Source organism: Mastomys coucha, unplaced genomic scaffold, assembly GCF_008632895.1.
Source record: "Mastomys coucha isolate ucsf_1 unplaced genomic scaffold, UCSF_Mcou_1 pScaffold9, whole genome shotgun sequence".
Taxonomy (NCBI): Eukaryota; Metazoa; Chordata; class Mammalia; order Rodentia; family Muridae; genus Mastomys; species Mastomys coucha.
This window is the reverse complement of record NW_022196915.1, coordinates 56236557-56256633: the sequence shown is the minus strand read 5'-3', so window position 1 is coordinate 56256633 and position 20077 is coordinate 56236557. Positions and strand designations below refer to the sequence as shown.

The 20077-nt window shown below is 47.3% G+C and overlaps 2 protein-coding genes across 2 annotated transcripts in view; one reads left to right on the top strand and one right to left on the bottom strand.

The window, feature by feature from the left end:
• Window positions 1–5298, top strand: part of Rhobtb2 (Rho related BTB domain containing 2) — a 21070-nt gene extending 15772 nt beyond the window's left edge. The window contains exons 8-10 of the mRNA XM_031361637.1: window positions 1491–1579; window positions 2263–2368; window positions 2492–5298. Coding sequence (XP_031217497.1) covers window positions 1491–1579; window positions 2263–2368; window positions 2492–2712 — 416 coding nt within the window. The 3' untranslated portion in view covers window positions 2713–5298. The remainder of the gene's footprint in view (window positions 1–1490; window positions 1580–2262; window positions 2369–2491) is intronic.
• A 1664-nt stretch (window positions 5299–6962) lies between these two features.
• LOC116084931 (tumor necrosis factor receptor superfamily member 10B-like) overlaps window positions 6963–20077 on the bottom strand; it is a 14181-nt gene continuing 1066 nt past the window's right edge. The window contains exons 2-8 of the mRNA XM_031362234.1: window positions 17606–17702; window positions 15032–15139; window positions 13320–13428; window positions 12255–12466; window positions 10984–11066; window positions 9307–9382; window positions 6963–7539 (exon numbers count right to left, since the gene is read on the bottom strand). Coding sequence (XP_031218094.1) covers window positions 7214–7539; window positions 9307–9382; window positions 10984–11066; window positions 12255–12466; window positions 13320–13428; window positions 15032–15139; window positions 17606–17702 — 1011 coding nt within the window. The 3' untranslated portion in view covers window positions 6963–7213. The remainder of the gene's footprint in view (window positions 7540–9306; window positions 9383–10983; window positions 11067–12254; window positions 12467–13319; window positions 13429–15031; window positions 15140–17605; window positions 17703–20077) is intronic.

Below are 20077 nucleotides of genomic sequence, written 5' to 3'. Positions count from 1 at the left end.
GCTGTCCTGGAACTCACTCTGTAGACCAGGCTGGGCTCGAACTCAGAAATCCGCCTGCCTCTGCCTCCTAAGTGCTGGGATTAAAGGCGTGTGCCACCACCCGCCCGGCTTGTTTGGTTGTTTTTAAGACAGTTTTATAAAGCCCAGGCTGGCCTTGAACTTGCTTTGTAACTTACGATGGCTTTGAACTCCTGATTCTTCTGCTGAATCCTCCAGAGTGCTAGGATTATAAGGCATGCACTATCACAACCAACGTTTATTCTTTTTGAAGTTCAAATATTGTATCTTTAGCCACTAGCTGTCCTGCCTTTGCTCTGGAGTCCTTGGTGGCCCGCTGTGTTTCAGACCTGGAGTCAGCCATATCTCCAAATACTCTGGTTTCTTTTTTTTTTTTTTTTTTTTTATTACTAGGAGTAAGTACTTATCCTCGTTAATTATTGGTATTTTCAGATATATATGTTTAAGCTATTCTGGTTTCTGTGAAATAATGACCAACAATTAATTTAGTTTACATTGTTATAATAATAAAAATTGCTAATCATATCATCATGTTCTTGTTTTCTACCTCCCTAACTTCCTGGTCATGACTCTTCAGATATGTAGTTATTTATTGAATTTTTTTTGTATTGTTGAGCTTTAAAACTATGTATTTTATTTTATTTTTTCATGGCAATGATCTTTACATTTTGGGGTCTCATCCGAGACATTCTTTTTTTTTTTTTTTTTTTTTTTTTTTTTTTTTTTTTTTTTTTTTTTTAAATACTCTGGTTTCTTAGTGGTGATGAACCCAGGGCCTGTACATGCTGGCAGTCCAGGTTTCTTAGAGTGGAAATGACGATGGAAGTGCTCACTGATCTTGGGATACTTTCGTTTCCTGGACTTTCCTCTCAGAGGAGCTGGAAAAACATACTCATCTTTTTAAGGATACCTCATGGCTTTTTAAATACCTCATGGCTTTATTCTGATACTTTTAATTAAATTCAGGACCAAGGGAGCTTATTCCTCACATAAAAGTTTCAATATAAATTGGAAGATTAATACAGTACTTGTTGATAAGGTTTAAATTAATTTGAATAAGTACATTTAACCCAAAGTTCTGTCAGAGTTCTCAGGCTGTCTTCATTTTCAACAAACATGAGGTTTCAGACTGTCTTGTGTTAGTGGCTAATTGTACTGAGGACTGTGGTCTTCTGAGTAGCAGATTATACACGGGGACATGCATAGTTTGAAAAAAACAACCTCTTAGCTAGCTCAGCAGCCCTTTTCCATTTCCCATTCCTGCCCCACTGAGGTCTTACCCTCATCCTTGTTTCTCCTTTAATGGGAACACACTTAAAGTCTCCTTTGGTCTTTCTGGCCTATTAGGACTTAACCCCTGGCCTAATCAGTTTGAACTCCTTCCTGTAGCAATCCCCTGCTGTGGTACATAAGCACTATAGGTCCTTTGTCATATTTCTTCAGCTGATTGTAGCTGTATGTGTGTGTCACAGAGCAGTACACAGTGACCGGACTGATGGAGGCTACCCAGATGATGGTGGACATCGATGGGGATGTCCTTGTATTCCTGGAATTGGCACAGGTATTGTGGCAGGGGAAGGAAGTGACGAGTCTTGACTCCAGGCTCTGCCCATAGACAAGAGTGCAGGGCTCTGGGAGGTGATGGGTCGGGATAAGTGTTTAGCCCTGGCTTCCCAGCAGGGTGGAGTTTATGCCATCTTACACATCGGGGAGCAACTAGAAAACTACTGGACATTTTCAAAGAGAACTGGCCATAAGATAGAGGGACTGAGACCATAGGTCAACAGAGGGACACTCAAGAATGGGGCTTGGATCATAGAGGGGCTAACTGCCTCTGTAGTACCTCTGAAGTTAACTGCCTGCTTCCTTATTGAGAAGCAAATGAGTCACAGTGGCAGGAATCGGGCCTTTGGGTGTGACTGGTGCCAGGGGTTTTCTAAGCTCGGTTGCTCACTTCTTGGTGCAGACTGTTTTGTTTGCAGATGGGAGGAGAAGGGGATCCTGGCTGGGTAAGAGCAGATACCAGAGGAAGGGCCTGTGGGACACGAACATCAGTAGTACCCATGATGGAAGCCACTGTGGGGTGGGGAATAGTGTCCAGGAGCCCACATCATGCATTGTCTTGCTCAGTTCTGTCAAGGGAAGGGATGCTTGTGAGGGTGGGTCCCTTATGATTGCAGAGTATCTACGGGCGCTGCCCGGAGCTGCTGCTCCAGTAGGGATGTGTTTCTGTACCACTCACAGTTCCACTGCGCGTACCAGTTGGCTGACTGGTGTCTTCACCATATCTGCACCAACTACAACAACGTATGCCGCAAGTTCCCCCGAGACATGAAGGCTATGTCTCCAGGTGAGTCTCTGTGTCAGCCCCACAAGCTTCTGCAGCAGGAGCTAACCCGAACCATGGGCAGGGTAGGCTTAGTGCTGCCCTGAGGGTACCCCCTAACTTCACACCCTTTGCATCGTGCTCTAGAAAACCAGGAGTACTTTGAGAAGCACCGGTGGCCACCAGTCTGGTACCTGAAAGAAGAGGACCACTATCAGCGTGCGCGGAAGGAGCGAGAGAAAGAGGACTATTTACACCTGCGGAGGCAGCCCAAGCGGCGGTGGCTGTTTTGGAACAGTCCCTCATCACCGTCCTCCTCAGCAGCGGGCTCAGCGTCCCCATCCTCCTCCTCCTCGGCTGTGGTCTGAGATGCTGCCACCTTTTTCTGATCCCGCTGCTGTTGTCCTCATTAGCCCTTGTCCATCTGCTCTCCTGTATCATCCCCTCTACCCAACCGGTGACGAGGGAATTCACCTAACCAGAACCCTAAGGGCAGAGCCGTTCTCACCAGCCAATGTGGCTCAGGCTAAGAGGAGCCAGGCCCTGCAGATCAGAACAGGGTCCACCTACAGTTTCAGGCAGGGCAGGAAAACATCTACCCCAAGGTGGGGAGCAGGAAAGAGCTCAGAGCTCTTATACTTTCTCTCTGGACTTGACAATAGAGTCAATGGAGGAAAGCTTCCCTGTATGTGGGCTTGTCTGTATTGGTGTCTGCTTTGGCCAGAGAGGCAGCTTCCTCCCCATCAACAGAATTTTGAGGGTTGCCAGTATTTTTGTGAGCATTGTCCTGTGGGTTTACTCAACTCCTGACTTGAGAAGTTAAGGTAGAAAAGAAGTCCTGAGAGCCCACATCAAGGCTTCTATGCCATGAGGTGTGGCTGCTAGGGGGAGAATGGACTAAACTGCAGCCTGTCAGCATCCTCTCAGGACTGACTACAGGCACTGCAGATTTAATGGTGGGTAGCAGCGTTGGTTCAATGTTCAGGTTTGTACACAGTACCTCAGTACAATGTGAGTTTTCTGCTTCACCCTTCCTGCACTTGTTACATTTGACATGGATGGAGGAGGAGGAGGTGGTGGTGGTGGTGGACAAAGAGGAGGAGAAGGTGATGGAGGGAAAGGAGTTGGAGGAGGAGGTGGTGGAGGAGGAAGAGGAGGAGGGAGGGTGGGTTCTGTGCTCAGCAATTTCACGCTCCTCTGGGGTTACTTCCCCTGCCGCTGGGTGACACTGCCTTTTATGAGGTGAGAGCAGAAACAGTCCAACAGGAGAAACCCCCAAATCAGAAGCACCAAGACCACGCTATCCTTTGACTCCCCAAAAGAATGAAGTTCTAAAAAGAGAGACCCTGTAGGGTATACATTTTCATAAAACTGAATGGAAGCCTCTATTACTATGTGGCTATACAAGGGTAGCACCAACCAGTCCAATGCCTTTCAGAAGACGACTCGCACCCGCCCTGTCTGAGGATGCTGTTCCCCGAGGCTTGCTGGCTGTAGGCTACAGGGTTGCAGGGAAGGCCTGGGGGCTCAGATGGCATTGGACCTTTCCCATCTTGATGCAGGATGCCTTTTTCTTCCAAAGGTGACTCCACAGGATGTACATGGACCCTGTGCTTTCTTGGAGGTGGGAGGCTTTCAGCAGGGATTAAACATCAGAAAAGGATACACTGGAGAACAGGCCACACACAGCCAACCTGGTACTGGCCAGGGTTAAAGGGAAGGAGAAAACGGGGGAGCTGAGCAGGAAGGAAATGATGATAGTCTAAAGAGGAATTGAGGTGACTGGAGGATTGAGATAGTGGCCGGAAGCCCCCACTGGGATTAACACTGGGCCTCAGTTGACCCTTCTCATTTCCTAATTATGATCCACACATCACCAACTTTACCCTTTCTCTAGACTTTCGAGGTGAAGTCCCATAAGGGAGTAGATTATGAGAGTTCTGGGGTCTCCTCCCCTGAGAAAATGCTTTAGGCTGAGTCCCCAGGACCTGGATGGGTTGCTTAGGCTGGTATTAAAGCAACCCCAGAAACAAAAGCAACCCTACAATCGTGTGGTGCCAGGACCTAGAGTTCTGATCTATTGCCTTGTCAGAAGGAACAAACGGTAGCAGGTCTCACAGTGTTGGTTTTCTGTAGTCTGAGCCTGGAACCGCCAAGTCTGCAGCTGCCTATTGAGTAAGCCCTCCAGAATTGCTGGCTGGGGAAGTGTGTTGTGTGCTGCCCTCTACTGGCTGGGGTACCCTGCTGCTGAATTCTAAATGGCTTCTAGTGTGGAGAAGGAAGCCTGTACCCATGGAAAAGGCAAGCAGCCTATCACACCTTTCTTGGAGGACCTAGGGTATATCTCTTGGGAACTGTAAGTGATAGGTAGAGGTCTATCATAATGAGCAAAGGGAACTGGGTCTCCCAAGTGATTTACAGGGCCGAGGAGCCTGGATATCACTGGTGATGAGGATGGACAGGCCAGTGGGAGAAAGATCTGTGGAGGTGGAGGAAGACCAAGGAGAGTGGTCAAGGAACACCATGTCCCACCCAGGCCAGTTTACTCCTCAGGGACCCACCCCCACCCCCATAGCTGTCAGAGCTAGTGTACACCAGGTGGAGCCCTGTGGCCTTGTATAACCACGGGGGTGGGGGTGAGGGGGGCTATGAGTGAGCCAGGAGAGGGAGGTGCAGCTGGCAGTCCCTTAGTACATGGGTGCTCTGGATTCTGGGGAGGCAGAAGCAGGAGAAACTCCAGTGTGGGACAAGCCTGTGGCACAACGCCCCCAGGGGTGGGGCAGTGTCCTAAGAACATGTTCCCCTGGACTATGTCACGTGTCACTCAGTGTTGTCTTGGAGGATGGGGGTAAAAACACAAACAAACCGACAACCCCTCCACGCACCTTTTTTTATATAAGGTTTCATATTTAATTTGGTCATGAATTCATAATACATGAGTATTTTGTATCTAATGACAAGTCTTGTACTGTTTTATGTTACCAACACACTTCTAAGAGGCGCAAGGAAGGGAATCAAGTGTGAGGGTGAAACACCTGCTCTTGGGGCTGGGTCCAGAGTCCAGCGAGCACTAATGTACAATCCTGACGTCTGCATGGAGGCACGATGCTTACACTCAGGATGCCATAACTAACACTGGCGAGGGTAATACTCAGAAGTGGGGTCTCCCTCCTGAAGCTACATGAATGCCACGGCAACAAGACAACAGAATGCCTAGGACCAGCCACCTCTAGGCAACTGTCCTGCTGTGTGCCGAGAATCTACTGGACAAGACTCTGCTAGGAGGAGGGATGAAATAATGAGGCCTTATGACTGTTCAGCGATTTAGAGAGCTTGCTCTTGCTCAGTACCTGGGCTCAGCTTCAAGCACCCACATGTTGGATCACAACCATCGGCGACTCCAGTTCAAGGGGATCAGATGCCCGTCTGACCTCCAGACTTCCCAAGGCGCCAGGCATGTTTATCATGCACATATGTGCAGGCAAAACATTCATACCCACCAAAGATAAAAAATCAAAAAAAAAAGATGAGGGCCAGGTATGCTGCCATATCTTTTTTTTTTTTAATTTATTTATCTCCAAAAAAAAAAAAAGATTTATCTTATGTATGTGAATACACTGTCACTGTCTTCAGATACACCAGAAGAGGGCATCGGATCCCATTACAGATGGTCATGAGTCCCCATGCTAGGAATTGAACTCAGGACCTCTGGAAGAGCAGCCACTGCTCTTAAATGCTGAACTACCTCTCCAGCATGCTTTTAATCCCAGAACTTGGAACGCAAATGCAGTCAGATCTCTTGAGTTGGAGCCCACCCTGAACTACACAGTAAAGTTCAAGGTCAGCTAAGGATACATACATATAGAGACGGTGTCTCAAAATGAGTTTAAAAACAAAACAAAAACAAAGGAATCCATACCGGTCAAAAATCTGAATGTGCCAGTTCTCCAGAAACCCCTATCACAGTATCTAAAGGTAGTTATTTCTAGATGGTGGATCTGGTGAGGCACACCTGGGATTCCAGCTCTAGAAAGGCTGAGGCAGGACAACGGTTTCAGTGTTTACTCTCACAATGGTCAAATGCTTACAGGGGGCGTGCTCCTCGAGGGTTACCCCAGGTAGCATTTTTAATGCTCTCTCTGTGTGCAAACCAGCAAACTCACTTCAAGTGTGAAATACAACACCTGGGAATTAGATTCAAGATAGACACACCCTCAGTAGGCTGCCAGCCCGCTAGTACGCGGAGCAAGGGTGCAGCTGTGTAGTGTGCTGAGCGGCAGTCTAACAGTAAACAGCAGTGGCTGTGCCTGGAAACCAGTGACCTTTTATCTGTTCTCAAGGACACGAGTTTCTACCCTTGGGCTGTTTTATTCTTCCCTCTGTCTCTGAACAGGGGTCTTAGTAGCCCTGTGAAATGAATATTGCTAGAATCTGGGGCAAGAGCACCTTCTTTGTCCCCCGAGTCAGCTCTCAACAAGTTAAGACAGCATACACGTTACACAGGAGCTTATGTGAACCAAAATTCTCCATCTTCTTGGCTCCGCCTCCAGATAGGCGGGTTCTATCATACCAATTGTGCCTTGTTCAAGAACAAAGGTAAACCAGGATGCTGGAGGTGTGTTAGAACACTTGTCTAGGATCTGTGTTCACATAGGCTCTGTGTTCAACTTGTAGTAGGACAACAATACAGTAACAGGATACAATAAATAGCAAGAAAAAATAAAATAAGATACATTCTAATAATACTGAAGAGCAGCAGCTTCTTCTCTTCCTTCTCATTTTTGAGACCGGGTCTCTCTACGCAGCCTTGGCTGTCCTGTGTTCACTATGTAGACCAGGCTGGCTTCAAATTCATAGAGATCCTCCTACCTATGTCTCCTGAATTATCACATCTGCCTGGGCTGTAGAGTTCTGATAAATGAACTTTCCAGATCTCACTGCATAGCCTTCAATTTTCTCCCGGGCACATCTATGTCCCACAGCATCCAAGGCATCCAGCAGATCGTTGATAGAGGCCCTTAGCCCAGTTTGGTGGAACCACTTCAGCAGCATTTGGTACAAGAACTCACTTGAGACCGGTGTTTCAGCCTTGACCACTTGAATTTGATTGTCTGTGAGACCCATCTGCCGCATGAGACGGTCCCAGGAATTAAAGGGCACTTCGATTGAACAAGACTCGAAGATCGACTTCAGGGCTGGGTGTCAGACAACATGGGGGACAGGTAAGCTGCAAGCACTTTACACGGGGTAAAGAACCCTAAGTCAGATCACGAAGCCCAGAGTAGGACCTGACACATTCCCTTGTCGTACCATGAACACTGGCTGTTGGAGCCGCCACACCCGAACCCAACCAAGAATCTGGATGCTGGACAAATGTCTCAGCTGAATACTCTTCCAGGGGACTCGGGTTCAATTCCCAGCACCCGTGGTTCACAACCACCTGTAACTGTAGTACTGGGAAATCTGATGCTATCTTCTGGCCTCTGCAGGCACCAGGCATGCAAGAGGTGCACAGACATATATGCATGAAAAACACCCATATATACAAAGTAAAAAAAATTTTAAATGTTTTCCTTTTCTTTTTAAGATTTTTTTTTTTTTTTTTTTTTACTTATTATATATAAGTACACTGTAGCTATCTTCAGACACTCCAGAAGAGGGCATCATCACAGACGGTTGTGAGCCACCATGTGGTTGCTGGCATTTGAACTCAGGACCTTTGGAAGAGCAGTCAGTGCTCTTAACCACTGAGCCATCTCTCCAGCCCCACAAAGTAAAATTTTAATAAAAGTTTTTAAATATATACCTTAAAAATTTCTGTAATGTAAGAGGGCCCAGTGGGAGATGCTGCAGTGTGTGCATGTGCGTGTGCGTGTGCGTGTGTGTCTGTGTGTAAGGGAGTAGCATGTGGCATGAACTACAGAGGGGCAAAGGAGGTGAGTGTACAGTATCTCTAGAGAAGTGTGCTGTTTAGCCTGTACTCATAAAGCGTGTGGTACAAGGCAAGGCTAGCTGCATCTGCAGAAAGAGCGAAGCAGAGAGGCGGAAGCCCTTCCCCTGACAGCTAGCCTCCCTCACGGCTGCATCACTGCCACTAGATGCCAGAAAAGAAATGACTGAAAACCTGAACCTGTAGCTAAGTCATGAAAGCTCACTTATGGGGTTATGATGACATAGATGAGACATGTATGAAATGTGCTACCCTCCATCCTGAGGAACTGAAGGAGCTGAGATACGAGTCCCATGAGCCCCAGGAGTCACACGGACATTTTCTAACAGCCTTATTTAGCCAGTAAAAGGACGGTTAGAGGTGTAGCTCAACTGGCACCCAGCACACTCAGAGTCCTGGGTTCAGTCCCAAGCAGTCCAGCGCTGAGTACCGGGGGTGGGGGGTGGGGGGGGTGGGAGAGAGAGCCCAGCGGTTAAAAGCACATACTGCTCTTGCAGAAGGAAGACCTAAGCCCTGTCCCCAGAACCCGTGTGAAACCAACCTACGAACAAACTAGATATGAAAGAAAACAAGTGACATCTGGTTCAACTCCAGTACTCAGTATCTGGACCATTATTCATGAGATGGTTTCCATTCATTTTGCATGGAGTCTCTGAAATCAGGGTTGTGGCTTATAGTACAGCTCATCAAACTAGGTCTGGCCATGTCAGGAGCGTTTAGTCTAAGGTCCGTGGGTATTAACACAGGCCAACGCACCATTCTGGAGGCCTTGGCGGGGGTGGGGGTGGGGGTGGGGACTACAGGGGAGAAAGGAAGGAAATGGAAGTGAAAGGACAAAAAGATCCTATCAATAACAATGTGAGGTGCCGGGGAGGATCCCAGGGATAACAGCGTAGGCTTTGCACCCATCTTTAGTTGTCTTGGCAGAGCCTTATCTGCCATGAGGATGATAATTGGAATGCCTCTCCTATTCTCTGGGCTTCTGTGCTATTGACTCAGACAAAGCACTCACCGGCAGCTGGGTCGATTCCGTTTGCCGGAAGCAGCGACTTCCTTTCTGTTAGCGAACTCTGAGTTTTGCCAGGTTCCTGTACGCAAAGAGCAGAGACGCACTGGTCAGAATCAGGAGACCTGAACCCAGGCCTGATTCTGATTAGAAGACTTAGTTTACAGCACCGCCCCTCTAAGGTCTCTGTGGAGACACAGATTAACTTCCTTCCTCAGTTGCTTGAAGGCTCTTGAATGCTGGTGGCCTAGTGTGGCATAAATCTTCAACTCAAGGGTACACCTGCATAAGCCTCCATCAAGACCCAATGCTCCCCCTTTACTCCAGGGCTTCCCTTCTGCACCACCTCCAACCCCCAAGGCTTCTTATGAGACTCAGAAACTGTAGTTCATGGACTCCTCCTTACAAATGTGATCAGGAAACTAGACAAACGGTGAAAAGGGAAAACTAGTCGGGCAGGTGGCATAGGCCTATAATGCCAGCTACTCTGGAGACTGAGGCAGAAGGGCAAAGCTTGAGGCCAGCCTGGGTAACGTAGTGAGACATTGGCTCAGCGGTTAAGAGCACTGACTGCTCTTTCAGAGGTCCTGAGTTCAATTCCCAGCACCCACAGTGGCTCACAACCCTCTGTAATGAGATTGGATGCCCTCTTCTGGTGTGTCTGGAGAGAGCAATGGTATACTCATACACATAAAATAAATAAATAAATCTCTTTTAAAAAGTTACTGAGGATATAGCTCAGTAGTAGATTGTCTGCCTAGCATGTATAGTAAACAAATATTAACCCCAATATAGTAAACAGAAATTAAACCCAGGAACTCAGCCCTTGTTGTGGTATCTGCTCCAGGCCTGTGCTGCCCCAGAGAGGACGCAGCAGGAATGGAAAGGGGGCTCAGCATGTTCCAGAGTGGCTGGATCACCACACTAGGCCATACCCAGCCTGTCCCTTGTCCTCTAGGAGATCTGATAGCAACTGCCACTTTATCTATAAACTAACATTTCTCCAGTGACACCTGTCACCAGCTCTTGTCTGTCCATCTGGTCCTCAAAAAGAGAGTGTATGGCCATTCTCTGCTGTATGGGGGGCTCAGTGTGATCACTGCCCTGAACTTCAGATCCTCTGGAGGGATACAAGTGTGTGGGGATGACTTTGGGAAGGCAGAGACCACTAAGGAGATGACACCCCAGGTTCACATATCCATGATCTGTTTCTGGCACCATGTGCTCCTGATTCTGTGCCAAGGGGAGGTCTCTTCACCCACCTGACCCCAACTACAGGAGCAGGGCAGAAAAGGCACTGTTGCAACATGGTCTGAGGCCTTGTGGAAGCTCAGAATGGTCATCTGCTTGACCCAGACCTAGGTGGAGACGATGAACCCTCCTTCCTGGGCTGTGCAGCCCCTCAAACACCCTGCTTCTCAGGGCTGGAGAGATGGCTCAATGGTTGAGAGCACTGGCTGCTCTTCCAGAGGACCTGGGTTTGATTCCCAGAACCCAAGTGGCAGCTCATAACTGCCTGTAACTGCAGTTCCAGGGGGATCCCACAGCCTCTTCTAGCCTTCATGGTCACCAGACATGCATGTGATGCACAGACATACATTAGGCAAAACACTCACATACATACAATTAAAAAGTAAAATTAAAAAAAAGGGCTACAGCTGAGCCCTTCGCTGCAGGACTAACCGTGTTGTGGTGAGAGTCATTTGTTGTGCTCGATGTCTGTGGGCTCAAGAGAGCGTTCAAACTTCCAGACTTCTGATCATGGCCTAGAAGAAAAGGAAGTTCCCACAGCAAGTGGGCAGGAGACTCATCAGCCCTTCTTTACCTGAGCAGAGAGGGTTAGAGGTTCCAACACAAACTAGGTAAGGAGGGGCCATTCTTGCTTGGGTCTACCCTCAGACTGAGAAGGCAGCTGGGGAGAAAATGAATAAACATAAACACACATAGAATTTTTGTCTGGTTCTGCTGTCATCAGAGCCATCCCTGGTCCTTTCCAGTCCTGACCTTTATCATCAGTTGAAAAGTTGATGCCTCCTGACCACACCCTACTCTCTCAGTGGTGGTGTGGATCAACCCTTAGCACACACCTTTAATCCCTCTGGCTGGAATACAGACAAGCCCGTAGCATACACCTTTAATCCCAAACGAGGAAGGTGAAGCTAGTTTGTAGAAGGAAGCAGCCATTTTTGAAAGTGATGTCTGATTGAGGGGCAGACAACGTGATGAACCGAAGAAAGATTTGACAGAACAGGATATGCCCAACTCTCACAAAAAAAAAGGGAAGCTACTTAAGAGAAAGGAACAAAGAAAGGAAGGAGGCAGTTTTACCAAGACAGTTGTACAGTAGAGACAGATTGTAGAGAGAACAAGCCAGACACAGGTAAAGACAGAATGAGCCAGAGAATGAGAAGAAACCAGAAGATTAGGACAGATTGCTAGAGTTAGTTTGAGGTCAAGGAGAGCAATTCAGGAAAGGAAGAAAGAGAAGCCTGATTGAATTAGTCAGCCTGGAGAGGAGTTTGAGCCAGAACAGCTGAGTTGAACCAGCCAGCTAGAGTTCAGAAAGAACTAGAAAGAGTGAGCTTATTCAGCAGCAAATCTCAGAGGCTGAGAACATTCTAAGTCTGGATTAGAAAGTAGAGGCTAGACGCTTCCAGGACTAAGGCACCAGCAGACAGAGGCACTAGGCCTCCAGGATGACAATGATCACAGGTGAATAAGAGACACTACAATTAAAGAGGGCTAGGGAACCATCTGGGAGAGGCACTGGTCAGAGTCTGTATTTATGCTGTTTGGGGGAGTGGGAGATGGTGTATGAATCACAGGAACAAGACAGAGCTAGGCTTCAAGGACACAGGGGTTTGGGACACAGGGAGGACAATCCTAAAGGAGAAGGGCAGGTCAGAGAGAGTGAGATTCAGTGCCCAGGGGACCCGCCCTCGGCCAAGGCTCACCTGGAAAGGGTCTTTTCCTAGAGAGCAATGCTCGCCTACAGGCTCCAGTCTTCCAGAGACAACACAGAGCTATAATCAAGACCAGCCCTACTGCGACCGGGATCCCTATCTTGAGGTCTAGGTTATGCGGAGATGCCCAAGCATTTTTGGAGACACACTTCCGGTTTGTTTCCGGGGTACAAGGAGTCACTTCATCTTCCCCATCGGTGCAGCTGGGCACACACAAAAAACAAATGATAAGATTTTGTGAGAAGGCTGCTGGCCAGATGTGCTAAAAGGGTAGCCACCCACTCTGCCCAGCATCCCTGAAGTGGTATTAAAGGAAAGACAGGCTCCATGTGTCTACATTCCATATTTGTCCCTACATCTGGGCACACACAGTGCAGACCTTGGGGAACCCCCATAGGCACGGTGGTAGCTCTTCTGCCTTTTCTACAAGGTGTGTGTAGAGCTGTCCTGGCCACAGGAAGACCCTAAGTTAGGAAAGGGAAGGTAAGAAGCCCGTATGGTCACTACTGAGCCATGTCCTTTTGTTGGCCTTTCCTCCTCTCAAACTCCTGAAGTAGTGACAGGTGGCACTGTCAGGATAGGCTCCTGAAGCAAGGCTGGCTGAGTGGGCTCAGGTGCCCCTAAGAACCCCAAGGGACACACACACACACACACACACACACACACACACACACACACACACACACAGTCTTTTTCTGGCTACAATACTTTTGTCTTTATAGGCCTCTGGCTGCACAAGAACCCTGAAAGAGTGTAAATAAACACAAGCCAGACTATGGCCTACTCATTCTCATGCTTCATGTCTACGGATAGTAGACAAATTATCTGGCCAAGGGAAAAGAGCGGGTGGGAAAGAACAGGAAGGGGCAGCTGACTGATGGGGAACAGGGATATGGAGAGACTCGCAGTTGGACATGGAGAGATGACAGCAGGCTCAGAAGACCCCAAGGGTTTAGGGATACCCTACGGTGTGGGAACTCCATGGGGTCAGAGGGAAAGAGAAGGATACAGAGAAGGTAGGGTCTTGTGGGGTTCCTCTGGACCCCTGTCTCATACCTGGAGCATGTCTGGCAGATCTCAGTGGAGTCTTTATCTTCAAAGGTGCCCGGTTTGCACTGACATTCTGTGTCTCTGGTTACGTTGCATAGGCTTTTTACGACTTTATCTGTAAGGGTTGGAGGGAAGAGGTTTCCTGGTTCCCATGGCAATGCTTCCACTTCAGCTCAACTGAGCTTAGGAAGTCATACCAAGGACCAGTTTCTATACCACCACACCCCAGATGTGCAGATGATAGCTCCCATGAGCAGCTATGGGTACTCAGGGCCATGTAAAAGGAACATAATTCATGGCCTCCTCATATGTCAGCTTTGGAAGGAAAGTCTTTGAAAGATCCTGAGGACAGGTGCAAGGGATGTACAGAGGATGATCTTCAAGCTCCTGGAAGCAGGAGGAACCTTAAGAGGCAGAGACTGAGTGCTCACACCCACCATGACCCCAGAGACTGCAACAAGAGAGTCTAGCCCAGAACCAGGTGGGAACCCAGCCCCACAGCCCTAACCCATTCAACCACTACCTTTTTTTTTTTTTTTCTTTTTTGGTTACTGATTATGGTGATCAATCTCAATTGTTAACTTGATAAGATCTAGAATCATCGGGAGACAGGCCTCTGGGAATGTCTTCGGGGTTCTCTTGATTAAGCTAATTGGGTGGGAAGACTCATACTGCCTGGGTGGCACCATTCCTTGGACTAGGTCCCTGAACTGTATGAAGAGGGGAAACTGAGCTGAGCTCACATGCCTATCACTCACTGAGAAGGTGAGTTGAGTAGCTGCTTCCGGCCCCTGCCACCTGACTCCCTGCAACAGCGGACCGTACCCTTGAACTGTGAGCCAGTCCAACTTTTTCTTCTGTAAGTGCTTTTGTCAGAGCTTTTCTTGACAAGAAACTAAAATAATAACCCACGACCCAAACACTTCAGCAGGCCCACGACAGGAAAGGTGAGTATGTGTTGAAGTTTATGTTCTAGAAGGAGTGGTCTCAGGTCTCACAGGACTTGAAGGCAGCCCGTACTAAAAAGAAAGCTGATGGCTCCTGAGAGGAAGAATAGAACATACCATGTCACCCACAACTGAAGAGTGACCACAGAGACAGAGGGGAGACTCACAGTGGCTCTTTTCCTTTCTAGGGTGGTATTACACCCTATGACCCATGCGTCTGACTTCCATGCCAGGAGAATGCAAAGCAGGCCACTATCGTGGTGACTCGAGGTTTGTGGATGGGTATCAACTCCATTGCAGAGTCGAGCAGACTTATGTTGGATTATTCCCTATTCTAAACGTGCAGGCCTCTTTACTCCTCAATTCTGCAACTCTGGCTGGAGACACCCCCCCTTTCCACTTAGAACCCTTCAAGGCCTAGCTCCAATGTCATGTGCTCTGTGGAGCCCCACCACTCCTTGGGACAAGTCATTGCACAGATGACAATAGGATACTTCCTGTTCACCACGTGTGCCAAGTTTAATAAATCAATTCGTGGTGAGGGCAGTGACAACTGTTCCACAGGGCACACTACCCCATGCTTAACAGATGGTCTCAATGATTCCTGAAACACAGCACCACTTTTGGTTTTGTCCCACTGAATTAAAGGCAGGCGGAGAACAGGGAAGAATGAAGATCAAGATGGCTGGAACTGAGGTTCCCCGGTCCACTGCAGTTATGCATCCCACCTCTCCATGCCCCACCTGTGGGGAGGGCCCCTTTGTTCTGTACCTTCCTTACAGACTGTGCAGAGAATGCATGAAGGCTCGGCATTGGGAGAGCTGGTGTAATCTATCCCCTCTCTGCAAGGCTTGCAGTTGTCTTCTAACAGGTACTGACCTGAGGATGGAGAGAACACTGGTTAAGCAAACTTCAGGATTCCCAGGGCTGTGGTGAAGATGCGTGTCCTTGTTAGACATACTTGGGAAATGGGGATCACAACTGAGGAGCTGCCTGCATCAGATTAGCTGTGGGTATTTCTAGGGAACACTTTCTTTTCTTCCTCTCTGGTTTCGTTTCTTTCTTTCTTTTGTTTTGTTTGTTGTTGTTTGAGCAAGGTCTCACTATACAGCTCTAGCTAGCCTAGGACTTATCATGTAGGCCAGTAGGTAGAAACAATTCAAGGCCAAGACTGGTCTACACAAGCGCACTGCAGGTCAGCCAGGGCTAAATATGAGACACCGTCACCCAATACAAGAAAGACGATGGTGAATGAATATTGTGAACTTTGGTACATCAAAAAAGTAGTTTCCTGACAAGAAACTAAACAAAAGAGACAAATATCTACATAGGCAGACTGTAGAAGCCACCTCATGATGAAGCAGTTTGGTACCCATTCTATTTCCCCAGGCACCACTGCCAAGCACTCCTGGGACCTCAGGTCTACATCCCTATCAGGCCTCCACTGACTGGAGTAGGAGAAAGTGTTCCTTGCGTCAGAGTCTGTACAGCGAAGGGATAGATGGTCTCCCCGTCTGTCCTCTGTGTATGCCTGCACCACTCAGCAGGAACTGGACTGTCCTCAAGACAGGTGGCTCTAGCAGAGAGTCACGCACATGGGAACGGTTGTCTTCTCAGCATCTGCCACCTGTCCCATTCATTCCTGGAAGGGGGCTGAAAACCATGGCCCAAAGGAAGGGAGGCATCTTCTTCAGAAGGCCAAGTTGCAGCGTTTATCTCTGCAGTGGTGCCCACAGACACAGGGAGTGGCCAGAGACTGCAGGACTGTAAGGGGCCTTCTAGAAGAACTGGGGATGTGACCTCTTTTGAGTATAAGACTATTGAGACACTGAATGCCAACAAATTGGAAATCTTTTACTGGGGAAAGAAAAAAAGATGGCTAGGTGGAATACAGAAACTTTTAAGGAACAAGATTTGTAGTTGTCAGACCACCCTGCAGGACAGAATGGGGACAAAATACTGATGGGTCAATAACTCTGGAGGCTGGAGAGATGGGTCAGAGGGTAAGAGCACTGGCCACTGTTCCAGAAGACCTGGGCTCAATTCCCAGAACTCACATGGCATCTCACATCTGTCTGTAACTCCAGTTCCCGGGGGAGGTTGGAGAGATGGGTCAGACAGTAAGAGCACTGGCCACTGTTCCAGAAGACCTGGGCTCAATTCCCAGAACTCACATGGCATCTCACATCTGTCTGTAACTCCAGTTCCCGGGGACCAGTTCCAACACCCTCATACAGACACACTAACAGGCAAAACACCAATGTACAGAAGATAAAAATAAATTGTTAAAAATGATGAAAACAACAACAAAACAATACACAACTCTGGCCCCTACCTACTTAACCCTAAAAAAAGGTCTCCCCGTGGAAGCTGTGGTGTGTCACACAGTGTAGCCTGTTCACATATCTTTACTTTTCATGCGATGAGTCATTGGTCTGGTTCCCGGACACTATCAATACTAATCCTCACTGAGACTTCTCTCAGATGTCGTCTTGTTGCTCTGAGTCATGAAGACCCTGCAGCTTTGGTTCTGCAGGTCCAGTCCCTTCATGGGCTTCAGCAGCTCACAGGTCGGGTAGCTGTTGAGGTGGGCCAGCTCAGAACCCTGGATCTGGGACTGTGTGGTAGCTGAGTGGAAGCTGGTTTGGTCTGCCAGTTAGCTCTCCCAAATCCTTGCCACGTAGGCCAGCTCTCCCGCACTGTCTGGGTGAGGGGTGGGGCTAGCTCTCTCATCAATGACTTTTTTGATTGGCTTAATCCATGAGGCTGATGGCAGAGCCTGGCTTGTTAGGACTGCCCAAGCACAGACACCAACCTTGATAATTCTGGTAATAGGACCAGGCTGAGAGCTATCAAAGGTTCCACAGAGAGTTAGGATGACTAAAAAGAATGCGAACACAGCTGGTTTCCACGGTTTTATGATTGTAGGACACCCAGAATTCACATAGAGAACAGTAGCTGGCTAGCAGAACTGGGGCCTACAGCTCAATGGTAATGTGCTTGTCTAGCATGAGGGAAGCCCTAGCTTGGATCCAGAGAGAAAAAAAAGAAAAAATAAATAAAAGAAAAATAAAAAAGGAAGGAACTGGTTATCTATATATAAAATAAGAAGCTGGACTCTTACCTGATGCTGTGCACAAAAAATTAGTTCAAAATAAATGCCTCACTGGAAACATACCAAAACAGAAAATATGCAAGCAAAACACCATGAAGATAAATCTTTATGACCTTGGATTTAGAAAATGATGAATAAGTATCTATGTCAGAAAAGAAATGGGAACTGCAAGATCATGGAGCCAGGGGTGGGAATCAGAGACAAAGACTGGCCATCACTCTAGAATGTACCTGCTGGACAGGGTCCTCCTGGTGTGCTCCTCTTCGATCTCTGTAGGTCAGCTGGGCCACCGTGGCCTGGCTCAACTGTCACTAGAACAAGGACACCCTATGGAAACAAAGCAGGAACTGCCTTAAGTGGCTTTCGGGTCTCACCATCCAAGGCCACCTCACATTCCCTCCCCTCCAGCTTCTAAGAGGACATGACCCTTAGACCCTTCCCCATTTCTAACTGTGCAGTGCTAGTTTCTGCTCACGTTCCTCTCTGCTTCTTACAGCTGCTCAGGTCATAGAAGCTTGAACTACTCCTGCCTTTTATTCTCTCCTGTTTAAAAAAAAAAAAATGTTTCTAGATACATACATAGTGTGCAGAGTATAAAATTAGAGGCAAGTCTATAAAAGTATTTCTCAACTAGAAACAGCATGCATCCTCTAATATACCATCTTGTTTCCTGTGTGACTAGTTAATCATGGGTGTGGCTATTTCTGTGTGTGTTTCCCTCCCCCCAACCCCAGTTTTTTTAAATTCAGTCAATACTTAAGAAGATGACTCCGTGGATAATACACTTGCCACACAATCGCAAGCACCTGACTTTAGATTCCCAAAACTCAATATAAAGCCAGGTACAACAATACACATCTGCAATCCCAGGACTCCTGTGGCTGAATGGGAGGTGGGGATGAAGAATTCCTAGCAGCTCATGGGACAGCGAGCAGCATACTCAGTGATGAACAAGAGAGATCCTGCTTCAAATGAGGTAGAAGGTGAGAACTGAAACCTGACATTGGCCTCTGATCTCGAGACACATTCTATGGTGTCTCATACAAGTCATTTCGTGTTGTGATGGCTATTCTGGGTTGTCTACTAGACTACATCTGGAATGAACTACAATCCAGAAATGGAGGGCATATCTGTGACCAGGATCTTGAGGTAGGAAGACTTCCTTTGATCTGGATCTTGATGACACATGCTTTGGATGTATATCCTGTGCAACTTATGCTGGAAGTATGTGATCTTTTATTTTTATCTTATAGGGGATAACAGTTAAGAGACTGCATGAATCTCAGAGTAGACTTTGAACTTTGGACTTTTAAACATTATTGAGACTATAGACTATGGAGACTTTTGAAATTAGACTAAGTGCATTTTGCATTAAGCTATGGCTACAGGCCTATGGGAGCCAGGAAGTGGGATGTGGTGATTTGCGTAGATATGGCTCCCATAGACTCATGTGTTTGAGTGCTTGGCCCATGGGGAGTGTCACTATTAGGAGATGTGGCCTTATTGGAGGAGGTGTGTTACTGTGGGGGCAGAATTTGAGGTCTCCTACACACAAACTACACCCAGTATGGTACACAGTCTCTTTACTGGCATCAAGATGTAGAACTCTCAGCTCCTCCAGCATTATGTCTGTCTGCACGCTGCCATGCGTCCCACCATGATACTGGACTAAACCTGTGAAACTGTAAGCCAGCCCCAATTAAATGTTTTCTTTATAAGTTGCCCATGGTCGTGGTGTCTCTTCACAGCAATTAAAACAAGATTAAGTGCGCACAGGCAAAGATTTTTTTTTTTACATGCATTCAGGCATACATTAGGTAAAACTAACACCGTGATCATTTTAAACAAAAAAGGCCAGTACTGCTGTGTTCACACTGTCCTGTAACCAAAATCCAGAATTCTCTTCATCTTAAAACTCTATTCTGCTTATTTCTTTTCTTCTTTCTTCCCTTTCTTTCTTCTTCTTTTTTCACCCCCGAATAGCGAAAGACGTGATACCAAAAGTAAGTAAAGCCAAGAGAGTATCATAGGCAGGGCTGCCTGGCACTAACTGAACACATCCTAACCTTGGTTCCGTCCTTCATTCTACTTATTTATCTTTCAGACATAGGCATGTTCCACCTCAATAGTGAAGTATTTCTTCTTTTTTCTTTCTTTTTTTTTTTTTAAAGATTTTATTTATTTATTATATGTAAGTTCACTGTAGCTGTTTTCAGACACTCCAGAAGAGGGCATCAGATCTCATTACAGATGGCTATGAGCCACCATGTGGTTGCTGGGATTTGAACTCAGGAAGAGCAGTCAGTGCTCTTACCCGCTGCACCATCTCTCCCGCCCCACAGTGAAGTATGAAAACAGAAGGTGGAGAACTGTATCCAGCCTGGTGGAAATGAGGCTATAATAATATGAATATAATATAATATAAGAATACATATAAAAAGAGTCTTTAAGGAGACACTTGTGCTGCCTCTCTATTAGACATTAGAAACAATGGACTCCAAGAAACTGGACTTCCCCTTAATCTCATGCTGGCAGAACGGGAAAAGGCCAGATTCTAGACCTGTTCAGGGCCCCTTTATTCTTTTTAAGCCCAATAAGTTGCAGAGTCCAAGAAAGCAGAAAAAAGTCAGTGATGTAACACACACATCACACACACCGCCCTGCTTCTCCTTCCCCACTCATACACTCACCACCACCACCAC